Below are 16,605 nucleotides of genomic sequence, written 5' to 3'. Positions count from 1 at the left end.
GCATTAACTTGGTGTCCCACTGAGATGACTAGGTCAGTTCATCTTTGAAGCTGTAGTATCGCACTGCTGTGTAGTCAATTCGATCTTCATGGGAGCCATAGGACCTGCTTTTCCTTCTAGACATAAGTTCTGCAGCAAATGCTGACATCGTAGAGAAGCAGGATATTCTGGGACCTGTATAAACTTTCTTGGACTTGATCTGCATTACAAAGAGCTTGCTAATTGAGCTATACTGAGTAATGGAAACAAATGCTGCTTATCCCTGCGAAAACAGTCGTTTTGTTGGTATAGCTTATACTTTACCTGGTACACCCAGTTTTTTAAGTAGTGGTCTTTTTCTTTACAGCACACAATGTATGCCAATAACATAACTATGTCTGTAGATCATATTTTAGAGCGAGCCAAGAATTACAGCTCTCAGAGAGTAATACAGCTGAGGTGAATAAAGTTTAGTATATGACACATTTCAATTTACTGTGCAGTAGAACGAACATTGTAATGACCCAGATCTTCTATTTTCAAAGCAATACTTGGAAATCAAAACCTGTCCATGTAAGAACTACATTAAGTTCACCTGGAATGAAACTGCCGACTATTTGAAAGTGAAAGTGATATGCCTGCAATAAACTTCAGTCTTTAAATATCAGTAAGATATAAATAAAATCTTACTCTGAAATTGAGTCTAGATTTAAAAGGTCCCAATGAATGTAGAAAATATTTTTCCTTTTCTAGATTTTAATATAAAGCTAACTTCCGTATGAGTGTAAGTTGTTTCCTTTTGGTTTATTTATGGTTTTGCAAATACACTAAGTTTTTAAGCTTTACAAAATAAAGGTTTTTTTAAAGCATAAATACAGTCATGGTGCATTTGAAATAATAATCCTGATCTGACACCTGGCAAGCAGCTAAAGTATTTCATAGAAATGCCTGGAGGGTAAAACTCAGGTGTGCAAAGGGTGCTTTAACAGGTGTATTTCACCTTCAATACAATTATGTTCCTGGTGAATTTTTTACATTACCTGATTTGGGTATGAATCTGAAGCAAGTAAGTAAAGAAAGTGCATTAGCCACATAATTAGCCTGTATTTTGGGCACACTTGGTCAGAAGTCTGTTAATATAGACTAAAGATGTGATTAATTTCTACAGGTATGGTCATTTGAAAGCAATTAATCAGGAAGTGCTTTCAGATGAAGATAATGTAGAGGCTATCTTGGGCTATAGATATCAACAGCTTTTAAGCAGTGGAAAACAAGTACAAGATCAACTTTTCTCTTAAAGATCTCTTACTGTCTAAAGAGGATTGAAAGACCTCTGGGTATAGTATATAGTATTATTATTAGAATAATATATATTGTATACTATATATTATATAGTATACACCTTAGTATAATTATATCTGATAAAAGACAATGTTTCAATCTATTAAAAAAATCTCAAATACTTTGATTCCTAAAGAAAAACTCTACAGCCAGTGAGTTTCCCTTTTGCTTCACTGTGAAACATAACTGGACCGGAGGAGACAAAAAGCGTTTCATAGAACCATCTCTAGTGTAGAAAAACAGATAAAAAATTGAGGTTACTGCCCTGACTATTACACCTCCTACTGTGAATTGATGGGTTTTACCTCTTCTTCTGAACAGTAACATTCAAGTTGAAAACTTCGTATTTAATGCTTTAAGTTTTGTAGATTTGCTCCCTGAATTAATCTATTTGGCTGTTAATGCATTTTATTTGCCTTCCCTGTTCTAAATATTGGTGGGTTTACCCGCATCAGTTCCTATAACTAAAGGTGGCAACTGAAAACCAAAGATAATAAAGAAAAGGCTGATAACAGTAACAAGAGGCTTAGCTAGTGGGAGACAGGTAAAAGAAGGGCCCACAAGATAATGGAAAAGATTAATTAGGAATGAGATACAGCTTTAGCACAGATTCCACAAGGAATACGATTATTTTTTTAACCCTATACAATTATTTAGGCACCAAACCAGTCCTTAAATTTTAATGCCCAGACTTCCTACGCTGCATAGGGTCTCCAGAAAAAGGCGGCACTGCCACAAGTGACTGCTCCCCCCAGTGGTCTTTGATGAAACTTTCGGTTCCTCGAGAACTGAAGGCCATCTATTTAGGGAAAGTGTTCCCACAGGCAGCTAAAAAGTCTCAGACTGGGTTACACGCTTACAAAGTTAGCTAATTAAATAGCTTGGGCTGTTTGTTGGTGGTTTTTTTTTTTTCATAAAATCAAGGCAGTACATAAATACTGGCTAAAAGTGCATTTTGGCTATAATCTGCATAATAAAAAGGCTACAGAGTCCTCACAAAACAAACTTTAAAGCAAAGGAGATAATAAAGTGAGAAACATGGACTTTGAATGTTGCATTGGCTTGAGCAGTAAATAATGAACTAATAAATAATCGTCTTGAGCCTGACAAAACAGGTATTCTGGGGTACAAATGCACACTACTGTCGTGGTTTAAACCCTAGCCAGACAGCTTGTTCACTCACTCCCAGTGAGTGGTGCCAGGGTGGAAGCAACCGAGGGCCCTCCACCCCCCGGGGCTCTCCCCTTCCCCGCTCCTGGAGGAACGGGGAGGAGGATCGAAAGAGTGTAATTCCCACGGGTTGAGACAAGAACAGTCCAGCAACCAATGTACAACACAAATCACCACCGCTACTATCAACGACAACAATGATAAGAGAAAATAACAAGGGAAGAGAATACAATACCACCCGCTGAGAAAGGAGTCCGACCCAGAAGACCCGTGTCCTTCCGGGTAACCCCAGTTACATACACCCCCCCCCCCCCCCCAGGCATGACGTGCTGTGGTATGGAATACCTCTTTGGCTAGCTTGGGCTAGGTGTCCTGTCTCTGCTTCCTCCCAGCTTCGCCTCCTCCCTGGCAGAGCATGAGCCTCACAAAGTCAGGGTAAACATTACTTAGCAACAACTGAAAACATCGGTATTATCAGCACTGTTCCCAGGCTGAAAGTCGAAACACAGCACTGCACCAGCTACTAAGAAGAAAAATTGATTGCTACTGCTAAACCCAGGACAACTGCTTTCCACATAGTAACTATTTAATGAACTGAAGCAGGATTAGCTCCCAAGGGAAATAAAAAGCAACAACTCTAACAGCAGCATCCATATGTGCATCCACTGCACTCCACTCACATACCTCCTGACAACAGAGCAGGAAGACAGTGCAAAAATCTCCCTATAGTGATGGCTACTATGTGCAACTTACATTAAGATAAGCTCTCACAACCTTGCTGTGTTACTACACCTCCACACTGGCGCTGGTACTGTTCCTATTTATGAGAGCAGGAAGCTGAAGTTAACGTCGCCGTCTTCGACCCTATGGGTGCTGCCTTTTCCTAGCAGCCCTCTTCAGACGCTGTGGGAAGGCTGGAGACGAGGAGGGCTCCCCCTGACACACACCGTGGGGGTCACAAGGCTGCAGGCTTTTAGGCTCAGAGGTGGTTGCCGCAGCCGGCCGGGCTGGCCTATCTGCTGCCCTGGGACACACGGACACCCCAAGGCCGCGGCGGCCCCCCCCCAGCGCGGGCTGAACCGCGTCACAGGGCACCGCGCCGCCAGGAGGGGGCAGTGAAGGGCTCCCGCCACCGCCAGCTCACCCAGCGCTACTACGCATGCGCGCCCTCTCCGCGCACCGGGGGTGGCGGAGCGAGCGGAAGCGCGCACGCGCAGCTCGCCTTCACCGGAGCAGGGGTGCTCCGCTTTGTGCGCATGCGCGCGGGTTCTTCGCGGCTCTACGGGGAGGGTGGGTGCGTGTCGTCATCTGCGCGCTTGCCGTCTGCGTCCTGCCCTCCCTCCCTCCCTCCCTCCGCCTGGCCCGTCGTGGCAGAGCGCGCAGGCGCCGTGCCCTCCGGTCACGTGCAGGGCCGGTCGCCGGCGGCAGCGCGAGGCGGTTGTTCGGGCTCGCGCTATGGCCGTGAACTACAGCGCAAAGGAGGAGGCGGACGGGCACCCCTCGGGCGGCGTCGGGATGCCGGGGGGCGGCGCGGGGGCCGGCGGCGGCGCCGTGAAGACCCGCAAGCCCGACAACACGGCGTTCAAGCAGCAGCGGCTGCCCGCCTGGCAGCCCATCCTGACCGCGGGCACGGTGCTGCCGGCGTTCTTCATCATCGGCCTCATCTTCATCCCCATCGGCATCGGCATCTTCGTCACCTCCAACAACATCCGCGAGTACGAGGTGCGCGGAGGCGGGCGGTGGGGGCCCGGGCCTGGCTGTGCGTACGTTAGGCCGGGTCCGGCCGGGCGAGAGGTGTTTGGGACGTCTTCCCGATGGCGGTATGCGCCTCCTTGCGAAATCCGCCGCCGTCTCTTCCTGCAGGTGCTCGGCGGGACGTGGAGGTGGCTTCTGTGAGGAGCGGACACCTCGCCCTGGCTGTTCCGGTTCAATTTAACGTCTGTTCTCCTTACCAATCCATCCGTTAATTACGCAAGCAGGCACTGAGCTTATAGGGTATCTGCTTTCCGCACAGAGTGTAGCTTTGCTCGTGCTCCTGAGTGAACTTCCAGGGAGCTTAAGGCTGGTATTTAAACAGCACAGCCCAATGCAAGGTTTGTTCTCAGCAGTACAGGAAACATGTATGTGCATCGTCCTTGGAATAGCTTGTGTCAATGAGTTGTGTAGCTGTAGATGTTCCAGAGTAATTGTAGTTTGAGGGCAAAGCTTTGTCCTGAAATACCTGGTGAAGGTATTGCTATAGTTCTTACGTGTGCTAGTGATTTAATGTTTTAGATGCACCACAGGAGACCGTGGTGTCTGGATTAAATTTAGCAAAGATCACAGTGTGGCTTTTTATAATTATACTTAGAAAGACTGGATCATTTACATCTGATAATTAACCACACCACTGCTGGAAAACTGGTTGAGTATTAGCTGAAAACTAAGCTGTACATCACAGTTAGGTCCATTTGATAACAGAATCATTTAGTGTGGTAAAGAAACAACCCAGATATCTTAGGGACAGCCTTGAAAAGCACATTGGCAGTTATGATTAGTTTCAGTTAGCTAATGCGACCAAGATTGATTGTTGGGGGGAGGGAAGCGTTGTTCGATGGACTGCTATATGGGAGAATATGAATTCTTGTGGATCAAATCATCTAGTTAATCAGCATAAGCTGTCACTTTTGTGTACGTAGTGTTCAAGGCAGTGGCTTGGCTAGTGGTATCCATGTGGCAGTGAAGCCCCATTAACTACGTTAACTAAAGAAGCTCTGGGGCAGGCAATGAATGGTATTATATATTCATATTTCTGTTAAAATGTGAACAATGTTAAACGAATTTAAGGTTCCCTTTCCTACTATATTAAGAACTAAAATTACAGTCAAGGTGAAAAGAAGTGTAAAAACCAAAGCTGGGGTGTATTTTACAGTGTTCAAATATTGTATGTAAGCATATTTTTGAAAAGCAGTTGCTTCTTGAGGGTAAGCAGAAGATCTGAAATTTGATACAAGTACCAAGTTGTCCTGGTCATGTAGACTTTTAAACTGCCAGGTTACAGTCATATTTAAAGTAAGTACAATCACATGTTTTTAACAGGATTCTCAAGGGAGAGAAGTAAAAAAAATAATCTTTGCTAACAGTGTTTTTTGGGTTTTTTTTTTTGGGTTTTTTTTTTTACATAATTGCATTTAAAATAGCCATTTCTAGTAAAGTGATACAAAGTCTTAGTTTACAAACTAATGTTTGTATGGTAAATACAGTTGGATCAATATATCACCCTTGTTTTTTCATTATAACTGGCTCTTCCTTTATCTATAAGAACAGGAAATACGTCAGTTTCATGAGTCCAAAACCAAGTGACTTCTTGTGCCTATATTGCTAATATATTATACACTACATTTATATTACTGTATACTGCATCTGTGTATGGGATTTTTATACAGCATGTTGCTAAGCATCTCGTTGATGTACTCCTGAAAAGCTCCAGTAGGAGGCGGAAACTGGATGTTCCCACCTAACATGCATTACAAGAATCTGTAGGTGACATGGGAGAGTCACTGATGCTCCGCTATGCAATGGGTTGCATGTGTAAAGCAACAGTAGTAGTTTGTATTTGGAAACCTGTTGGCAGGTGCTGACCTTCCACCTTCCTCCTTTTCTAATTTCAAGGTATTCAAGTTTAGAAAGGGTTTATTTTGTTTGTTTTACTGAGTGGGTTCACTCTTGTATCACCCACCTCACATGAAGCTCTCCCAAGCCATACCGTGACTTTTTTGTGAGGACAGGAGGAACAGAGTGCTTAACTTTTGAGAGTATGATCAGACAGTCAGGGTATGCAGGTAAGAATGGGGAAACTTGGGTTCTGTTTTCTGATCCTCATGCATGTTTTGTCAAGTGTTATAATTCAGAAATCCAGAGATTGTCATTCTAAAGCCAGCTGAATTTTGGAGGAAAAAAAAAAAAGGCTTTACACTTGCAGCAATAAAATATAGATTAAGCATTTTAAAGACCAGTGTTTGGGCCCTAAACACCAGTGAGGGATACAGATTAAGACACTACGTCACCTGTACCCTGTTGGTACACTGGATTGTTAGTAACCTCCAAATGTTATTCATAAGTAGCTGTAAATTTAGCTCTGGGAGACAAGACATCTAGAATCTGGGTGCAGTGACTAAGCTCTTTTAAAAATGTAGTTGGGGAGGAAGCAAAGGTATTTACACCTACTTTCTAGACAATAGCATAGTTGTTAAGTGTGTGTCTGTACATAGATATTTGCCTGTAAACTTACTGTATTGGAACTGAATAAGAATTATGCCCCTGAAATACATATTTATGTGCAGTTCAAATCACCCTTTCCTGGAACTAGATATTGTAGCCATCAGGATCTCTGTGAACTGTACTGTTCTTGTGCAGGTGCAAGGACTGAACAGCAAAATGTAGCTTTTTCCATTGATTTCCTTTATAAACTGTCTTGAATTCAAACGTGGAGGATTTCCAAAGGCTTAAGTGAATTATAGGGGGTTTGTGCTGTTTTTTCTCCTGCATTTTCTCACTGTTTGAAAAGGCATAAACAGCCATTTTTGTTGTTCTCTCATGAAAATTAGTTCATTTGGGTTGGAAATGAGTATTGCTGTGTAGATGTGTCATTCTGTCCTGTTAAAGGGGAAGGGTGGGAGTTCTGTATTTCCTTTCTTCAGGAAAAAAAAAAGCCTTTTAATAAGTTTTTGTTTTGTTTTTAGATAAGTTGGCATTTATCACATATTGTTAATATGTGACAAAAATTGAGGAATATCCAGAACATTAACTGTGTGGGAAAGAGATCTTTGTGCTGTGACTGCTGCTGTGAAATGTGTAATCGTAGTTAAAAGGCCAGATGGACTTTAAGGCATGAGCAGGAATGAAGAACTGAAAGGAAGCAGATGACTGCATACTCTTTCAGTGTTGAGTGTGGTTTAGGTAGCCCCATTTCAAAAAACGATACAAAACTTAATAGAGGACCAGAATTACTGGATGCCTTTTATACAAGAAGCCAGAGTAGGATAAATACGTGAAATCTATAAAATTGTAAATGATTTGGAGAATATATATATGTATATGCAATAGTTATTATATCTATACTGCAAACATGTAAATAGACTGAGAAAGCAGCTGCCTGAAAAGCCACTGGTGCTGGATAACTTGGATATACCCAGTGTCCTCAGGTGAAGGGTTGTTGGGAAGGGCTCTTTCTGCATGAGTTTGTCATACTCAGGGACAGAACGCTGGGTCGGGTGGGTGTCTGCTGTGGACCCCAAAGTCAGTACTTGGTATCTCAAGGTCCTGGTTTTGTTGTCTTGTCAAGAGATGAAGACAGGTACCCCTATCCTTTTAAATAAACACTATCTTGAATGTAACCTGTAAATGTGGATGCAGAAAAAAAAAACACTTGTTGGCAGTTACTGTGTGGGAAAGCTCTTGGGTAGCATTGAAGCTGGTTGCAGCGGTTAAAAGTGTGGTTCTGTGTCAGTATACATCAATTTTATGCTCCACAGAATTTAGTCAATCATATTTTTAAAACTGAAGTCTTTAGATTTTTTTTCCAACCTTGGAGTATTTGAGTTTGTTCTTGATCTAAAACTTCTCCGCGCACTGGAGAACTAGCTCAGGAAACAGGTTAAAGTTCTTTTTAAATGAAGTGCTTGCTTAAGCTTATTGTATCAGCAAAAAAAGCTGTACTGAGCCTTGAACAAATGAGCTCCGTTGTTGAGAGCAGTGGTGGTGGGTTGGTCTGCTGTAGCTACACAAAGCTGTTCAGGATTGCTGCTCTTTCTAGATCAGCATAAACTCAATACCTTGCTCAGCAAAGGAGGCAGAGATTATGTGATCCTCTCTCTCTCTGCCAGCTAATAGCTTCTGAAGCTGACTCGTTTGAGCTAGGCTCTTTAGGGTGTCCGTCTCATCTGTCAGAAGTCTGGCAGCAGAACAGATGCTAATAAAGGTGCTGAGGGAAGAGTTGCAGCTTAATAGATACTGAAGACATGGCAGGAAGAGAGACCTTGGAAAAGATCCAGAGGAAAATAAGCTTCAGTTGTTCCCTGAACCTTGAAACTGCATGTTTGTTTTTGCTAATGTTAATACTAGGACAGATCAAAAATCACTGCAATTCTTGGTGCATTTCGCTGCAAGCATAAATTGGGGCAATCGATTTGCAGCAGCTTTCCATAAAACTATATAGGTGGTGTAGTTTAAATGATAGTGCTGTTAAAGAGCTTGTTGCCTTAACTTGGTATGTGTTGAAGCGACCCGAGTCTAAATTCTAAATAGGAAGTTCATAGTAAATACAGAAATACATATAGGGTAAGCCCACGGCCAGGAATATGTCATGCATACTGCCCATGTAGCCTGTATGTACAGGCTTCAAATAATGGCTTTTTTTGAACTACACTCTATAAGATTATATTGTATAAACCAGATTAACAGGCATCATCTTTCTTGTCCATCTAATATTTTACCATCCCTGGCAAAATAGTATTAGTGTCTTAATCTTCCCTATTTAAGACAGTTCTTGGATATAAAGTGATTTTTTTGTTTGTTTATGGTTGGTTTTTTTTTTGTTTGGTTTGGGTTTTTTTTACTCTTAGATTGCTAAAAATGGTCAGCAAAGCAAGTTTTCTAATGCAGACTTTTTCTATTAAAATACCTAGACTTTAAAAATTTTAAGCTCTGTGGAGACCATGTAGAAGCTCAGATCTGCTTGACATATTGTGTGTGTGTGTGTGTGTGTGTGTTTGTGTGTTCGGAAGCATAATGTTGTCTGGAGCATCTGCTGCTTGTGTTTTGGCATGTGTGTTTTGTTTTTCCACAGCAGTAATGGCCTACCTCAGAGTTAAATTTTTTGAGGCTGAAATAGAATGTGTAGGTATCATCACAAAATCTTTCAGCTTGGAAGGGACCTCTGGAGATCATCAAATAGGCCTGAATGGGCTTTTGGTGTTAGGGTATAAGGTTGCAAAACAACTGCCACATCAACTCATTTTTCTTTCCTTTCCCATTGTAAAGTAATGACTTTTTTTTTTTTCCTTTTTTTTTTTTTTTTTCTATTACAGATTGACTATACAGGAACAGAGCCTTCCAGTCCCTGCAACAAATGTCTAAATGTGTCCTGGGACAGCACCCCACCTTGTACTTGCACTATCAATTTCACACTGGAACATTCATTTGAGGTATGCTACCCTGTATGCAAAGTGAAATTAGAACAGTTTGTATGGGTTATTTCCTAATTGGTAGGAAAGCTGTATCACTCTTAAGTCTTCTTTTTTTTTTTTTTTCCTATTTTAAAGGGTTCTTTCTAGTTTTCCTATGAATGTGGATCTGATTTTTGTGTGCCTTTTCAGTAGTATGGCTTGAGATGGTTTTTAGTGCCTCTGTTTATATGGAAATGTGCAACATTCCATTTAATGTTTGCGTTTTACACATTTAGATTTATCATATATGCCATACAGCTGGTGAGTAGATCAGTTATTCCTGCACAATTTAACAAAAAATCAATCCAAGAACTGGAAATACTGCAAGTGCTTTCTGAGGAATCCGAGGCACATAATGGGGTACATGTGCTTAACATTGGACAACACTGGTGTTGGGTGCTGCTGAAAACCATTCTGATAATTAATGGCATGTTTAGACTGTTTGACTTCATGATGCCAGCTCATGTTAGGATAGCACTCTTACGTACTCAGTGTGAAAAAAGGATTGAGGCTCCTACTTAATGAATGTTGCTGTAAAGTAAACACAGAGTTTAATAGGTTAAAATACAAGCTTTGTGTGAATGATAACCCCATCTTACTTCTTGTAGAGCAATGTATTCATGTATTACGGACTTTCCAACTTCTATCAAAACCATCGTCGTTATGTGAAATCTCGAGATGACAGCCAGCTAAATGGAGATAACAGTTCACTACTTGTAGGTATTCGCGCATGGATATTAGTAAGCAACTAACTTCTGACTGTTGCTTAAATAGCCATATAGCAGTATTTGAGGCATTCTGTTGCATAACAGAAGATCAGCCATGGGGAATTTGTATTTTACTTACAGAAAAATGTGTGTAACATATTGTAAAATTTCATGTTTGTAATTTCATTATGCAAACAGCAGTGCAGTGCTCCAGTCACTGCTCAAATTTGAATAGTTTTAAGCTGTCTTGCCTTCAGTCAGTAGTATCTGTCTGTATCCATTCTGTCTGAAATTTCTGCTTTCAGTAGAAAATATCCGGTTGCCCAACAGTTGGTTTGAATATTGCAGCTAAATGCACCCATTCTGTAGACTCTGGTTCAATACTGAATGTCAGCGATATTGGAAATTATCAGTACTGTGCGTTCTGTTCAGGGTGCTGTGTAATGTTTAGGGCCAGACCTTTCCTTTTCCTGATTTTTATGAAGAGTGGAAATACAGCTGCATTCTTGCTCCAGCAAGAATGATTCTCCCTTTTTACCAGTAAATTTTAAAAAAAGTGGAGAGTTTCAAGAAGCTGCATGACTGACATGAGGTTGGGAGAGTGAGCTTTTAATGCGGAAAAGTATTTGGCATGCTGTTGGAGTCCTTGCAGCCTTTTGTTTTCTATGTTACGCTTGGTTTCTTTTTATAGTCTTATTTTTCTATAACACTGATGCATACTTAAAACACCCTGCCTTTAATAAGAGAATACTTGAGTACTGCATTTTGGAAAATTGTTTCTATTAAAAGATAAAAGGAAAAAAAATTCTAATAGCTTCCAAGAAAAGCCTTATTTTTAGTATGACCATGATGGGATTCTGACATTATTCATGTTTTATTTAGATTCTATTCCTGTTTGTAAAAGAAAAATCAATCATGCTAACTAGTATTGAATGCTGTAGTATTTGTAAACAGCCTGACTTGTGAAAAGAGTATTTTGTGGTACACTTAAGATGTGTACATTATAGAGGTACTACAGTAAAGAGCAGGTTAGTTGGTTAAACTAACACAGACTCATCTGCCTTTTTTCATTTTAACTAACTTTCAGAATCCCAGTAAGGAATGTGAGCCTTACCGCACAAATGAGGACAAACCCATTGCTCCTTGTGGAGCTATTGCCAACAGTATGTTTAATGGTATGGTAACACTTTCAAGTTATCACTTAGATGGTTTTGTGATCTAATGTATGTTTTATGTTGTAATGCAAGTTTTTTGGAGTAAAGACATGTTGGGCTTTTTTGTTTCGAATCAACAGATTTTCATTCATAGAATTAAATAAATATCTTGTACTGCTATTGCTTTTTCCAAAATTTCTATGGGAACTAATTTAATCTGATAGCACACAAAAGATGGAAATACCTGTTCTGAGAAGCTGTTACTGCTATGAGTAGAAACATAGATAAAATATATGGATAATACACTACTGTCTCAGATAGGTTGGTTATTATAGAAGAGCTTGTACTTGTGGCAGGCAGGTAATAGCCTTGTCCACTTCTTTTTGCTTTGCTCTCCTGGAAGTAATACTTTAACTGCCTGTCAGGATCATCTGTCTAATGGAGGTTTCCTCAGCTGGTTTTCTAATTTGATTTTCTCTTTAGATACATTGGAATTGTACCGCATTGATAATGACACAAGGACTCCTATTACTTTGATTAAAAAAGGCATTGCGTGGTGGACAGATAAAAATGTAAAGTTCAGGAATCCTACAGGAGATGGAAATAACTTAACTGCGCTTTTCCAAGGTAAAAAACAAAACAAAACAAAAACAAAACACCAAACATTTTAAGAATAACGGAACTCTTCAAACACATTTTGAGTCCAGTGAGTTTTACCTCACTGACAGCATTGTACTGAATTGTGTTCATAAATATTATGGTTCTCTGAAGAAATCCAAGCTAAGGACTGCTCTGCTATCTATAAAGGTTGTCTTTAAATATTAAAAGCTGCAAATTTCACATGGAAGTGTCAAAGTGTTTTTTACCTCTACTGTAAATTTTCATTTTAATTTTTTTTTTTTCCTCCTTGAATACTGAGAGAAGAGCCCAGTATCTGCACTGCTGTTGTGATTTAACTCCAGCTGGCAGCTAATCACCACACAGTTGCTCACTAACAGTGGTGACTCTGCCCAGTGAGATGGGGGAGAATAGGAAAAGTAAAAGCTTGTAGGTAAAAATCTCAAAATAACACTCCCTCCTCCCCCCCCCAACCCCCCAAACATACTAAAACCTTAGCCCCCACCCCCAAAAAAACCCCAACTATTGAATAGAGAGGAAAATACAAGAAAAAACAAGTGATGCAAAAGTAAACAATTGCTTACCTCCAACTGAGTCCCAAAGCAATGGCAGCCCCTGCTTACCTCTATCTGCCCAGTTTTGTTTCTGAACACAATGCCATACGGTGTGTTATATCCCTTTTGGGGTCAACTGTCCTGGCTCTGTCCCCTGCCAACTCCTTTTGCACCCCGAGCCTACTTGCTGTTGTGAGGGAGCAGCAAAGGCCTTGAGGCTGTGTAAACACTTAGTAAATTAAAAACAGCAATAAATTAAACATCAGCATGTTACCAACCCTGTTGTCATCACAAATCCAAAACACGGCAGGATGCAAGCTACTGTGAAGAAGATCTAACTTTGCTCAAGCCAAAACCAGCACAACTGCAATAATGCTTGGATTTAACTTGAAATCTTGCAGTTTTTTAATCCAACTCCTCATACAGAGATTCCATTTAAATGTTTCTACTACTAGATTGTGCAAAGTTTTCTAAAACCAACCAATCAAACAAAAATAACAACCCCCAAACCAAACCCCAACACCCAACAAAAACCCAAACCACAAAACTGATTCCTTTTTATGATTAGAAGTGATTGATACATGTCTCATTTGTTAGGTTAAATACAGTTTGGTACATTAAAGTTTTCTTTAGCTACAAATGTCTGAAAATAATCATCCTCGGGGCTCTAAGGGGTGTGTGTGTGTGTGTGTGTGTTTATACAGCGTATACAATAATTTCAGGCTTAACATGATGTGGTTTGTTGCTTAGTCATGGCCAAATTGCATGTTACTAATGCAGTGCTACCCTTGGAAAAGCAGATACCTTACCCTAATATACTGTAGAATTGTATTTCCAATAAAATTAGCAAAAGTGTTAGTATGGCATAATCTAAAATATTGTACATAATTTTATTTGCTCATGGTCCAGGAAGTGGTGGTCAAACTCTTTAACAAGTGAGCAGAGGAGCTGTCATCACAATGGAGAACTATCTCACTAAGTAATGTTTTGGACAAGACAACGCTATATAAATGCGTGGGGAAGGCAAATTTGTTTAAAGAAGTGGACAGTGCTGTCATGAGAGTAAATTAAGCTATTTATTTAAATTAAACTATTTAAGCTGCATATAAAAAGTTCTTAAACAGCCCCAGTGTCTTGAAATAGCACTGAGTTAACCTGTTTATACTGTTTAAAAGCTAGTATGTGTTTTTGTAATACCTGAATGAATTTTGATGAGCCAGTGTGTTACTTAGTCCTGTATTTGAAATACCTCAGTGTTGGTTTGTTGGGTTTTTTTTGTTTCTTTCATCCTAGGCACGACAAAACCTGTAAACTGGCCCAAGCCAGTGTATATGCTGGACTCTGAGCCTGACAACAACGGCTTTATCAATGAAGACTTCATTGTGTGGATGCGTACTGCTGCTCTGCCAACATTTCGCAAGCTGTATCGTCTCATTGAAAGAAAGAACAACTTACAGCCTACCTTACAGGCTGGAAAATACTCTCTGGATATTGCATACAGTATCCTTTGAAAAACTTCTGACAGTGGCTGAGGGCCTTAGCTGGATTACACAGGCATATACTTGTGCAAGTTCAATATGAACTAGCCTCTTTTCTTTTAAAAAATGGTATTGAGCAGTGGTTGAAAATTGGTAGTGAGAATATGGTAGACTATTACTATCTTCTAGTTCTGTGCGAGTTCTTTTAGAATTAGTAGCTTCCTAATGAGAGAGGGAAATCTGATTGCTTGGGTGCTGTAAAGGAATTAAGAGAAGCGTAGGAAAAATGAAAGAACAGAGGTAGCTGGTAGGCTAGAAATTTGAGAATTTTACCTTCAAGGTGTCATGACAATGTGTAATCAAGGGCAGACTGACTTTGGAAGTCAGAAAAATGGCAGAGCTATGGATCAGGTGGAGGTTCCTCGTTCTATTTTGGACAAACTAAAGACTAGGTGGGAGTGTGGGGGACCAACGAAGGGTTGTCATAGTTACCCAGTTCTTAAAATTCAAAAGCACTTAATGATCATTTTTAAATAGCTACTGCAATGTTCTCCTTTGCTGCAAACCTCTGGGGAGTGCATATAAAACTGAATGAACATAAAGAAAAAGTTTGCATAAAAATATATTCAGGAACTAAAATTTAGATTTTCCTCAATTTGGTGAATCTGCTTTCAAAACCCTACATAATTGTACATTTACTCTTCCCTTAAAAAGGAGTAACGTCATCTAACATGGCATTTTTCTTGGAGTAGCTGACAGTGCCCAGATTAGTCTTCACCTAAAACAACAGCTAAATGTATCCTATTTTCACTTCCAATATTCAAAGGCAGCGGTTTATATTTGTAACCTGAGTGAAATGATCCAAGATTTTAATGTACCTGACCACATAAAGCTAGAATTGGAAATGTGCTGCTTGTTTTCCTTAATGTTTTTCAGATTATCCTGTACACAGTTTTGATGGACGAAAAAGAATGATCTTAAGCACCATCTCGTGGATGGGAGGGAAAAATCCCTTTCTGGGAATTGCTTACATCACTGTTGGGTCCATATGCTTCTTCTTAGGAGTTGTATTGTTGATCATCCATCACAAATACGGAAATCGAAACACTAGCGCAGACATTCCCAATTAATCTTGCATTCTGAAAACAAATGTACTGCATGAGCATCAAGGCCAGTCCAGAACGGACCCAGTTTTTGAAAGATAAATGTTTGCTTCTGTCACTTCTTGACTGGGTGCATAATTTTTATCTAAAGCTCCCCTTTCCCACACTGTGGATTAACTCTTGAAAATGATGGGTATACAATTGGCTGTCTTGATTGTATCTCTGCCTGTGTCAGAAACAGCTTTTCTGATACTTGCCTCTAACTGGGCAGGCCACATGATGCATATAGCTCCTGTTCCCTTGATGCATCTGCTGCTTGTTCATGTGCTGCGTAATGTTGACATGATTCAGTGCATTTAGATTGTGTGGAGAAGGACTGTTCTGAGATACTGTAAGTTGAATTTCCAGAATTCAGGTGTCAGTGCTGTTGAAAGAAAGTAAAGTCTTAAATGTTTTTTCAGTTTACTGTCTTGTGTGCATGGGCTCTTATATTTCTTGCTGAGATTTTAATATATTTGTATAAGTTAAGTATTCCCGTGTCCCACGCACCTCTGTTACATTAAATCCTTTAAGAGCTGTGTAAATTTCAGCATCCTAGATTCTTTGTTTATTTACAATGTATGTGCCTGGCCAGTAAACTAGCATCCTATGAACATACCAGAAAACTTACTTGTTAATTATTTGTGTGAGTCCCTTTTAAAGATTGTTCTAAATTGGGAAATGCTTGATGCTGGTACAGTCTGCTTTTTTCTAATTTTCTTTGCTTTAGGTCATATCCAGTACTAGTTTACCTGTTATGCTTGCTGGTTCTGCTTTTTATAAGCAGGACCAAGCATTAATAAGAATCTAAAATGTCTTTTCTGTTCACAAATTTGAGTGAATCTCTCTTACTGGAGGAGTTTCCTAATTTTCTTGAGGCATATGTATTCTGAGCAGGTGTTGCTGCAAAGGAATTGTCATATACTGTATTTGGAGTGAACACAAGGGTTTTTGCAGTGTTAAGATTCAGAAGTTGAGATGGCAGTAACCTCTTCTGACTGAAATGCAGGTTGAGCTTGCTGTGAATCCTAATTAAAATACAGCAGTTAGAAACACGTGTAGGTTAGTGTCTTAAATTACAGAAGGGTTTGGTTTAAGTTAACTGTAACCTGTAAAATACTACTTTTTGGTGACCTTTTTTTTAGATGATACACAGAAACTGTATATGGTAGAGATCACTTTATATGCAACTAGCTTGATAAAGTATTGAGTATATTAAAAAAAGACCTAATAAATTCTGCAAGCCATTTAATAAGA

The 16,605-nt window shown here is 40.0% G+C and overlaps 1 protein-coding gene across 1 annotated transcript; it reads left to right on the top strand.

The window, feature by feature from the left end:
- The first annotated feature begins 3,860 nt into the window (after window positions 1–3,860).
- TMEM30A (transmembrane protein 30A) lies at window positions 3,861–16,605 on the top strand. Its single transcript, XM_062608220.1, has 7 exons — window positions 3,861–4,212; window positions 9,558–9,674; window positions 10,304–10,411; window positions 11,490–11,577; window positions 12,040–12,183; window positions 14,022–14,228; window positions 15,143–16,605. Exons 1-7 carry the CDS (start codon window positions 3,946–3,948, stop codon window positions 15,334–15,336), a joined length of 1,125 nt encoding a protein of 374 aa, XP_062464204.1. The 5' UTR covers window positions 3,861–3,945; the 3' UTR covers window positions 15,337–16,605.

This window comes from Pezoporus occidentalis, unplaced genomic scaffold, assembly GCF_034315485.1.
Source record: "Pezoporus occidentalis ecotype Australia unplaced genomic scaffold, CSIRO_AGI_Poc_V1 ctg13, whole genome shotgun sequence".
In the NCBI taxonomy this organism is placed as follows: domain Eukaryota; kingdom Metazoa; phylum Chordata; class Aves; order Psittaciformes; family Psittacidae; genus Pezoporus; species Pezoporus occidentalis.
Note: the sequence above shows the minus strand (reverse complement) of the source record. Positions and strands in the feature narration are given on the sequence as shown.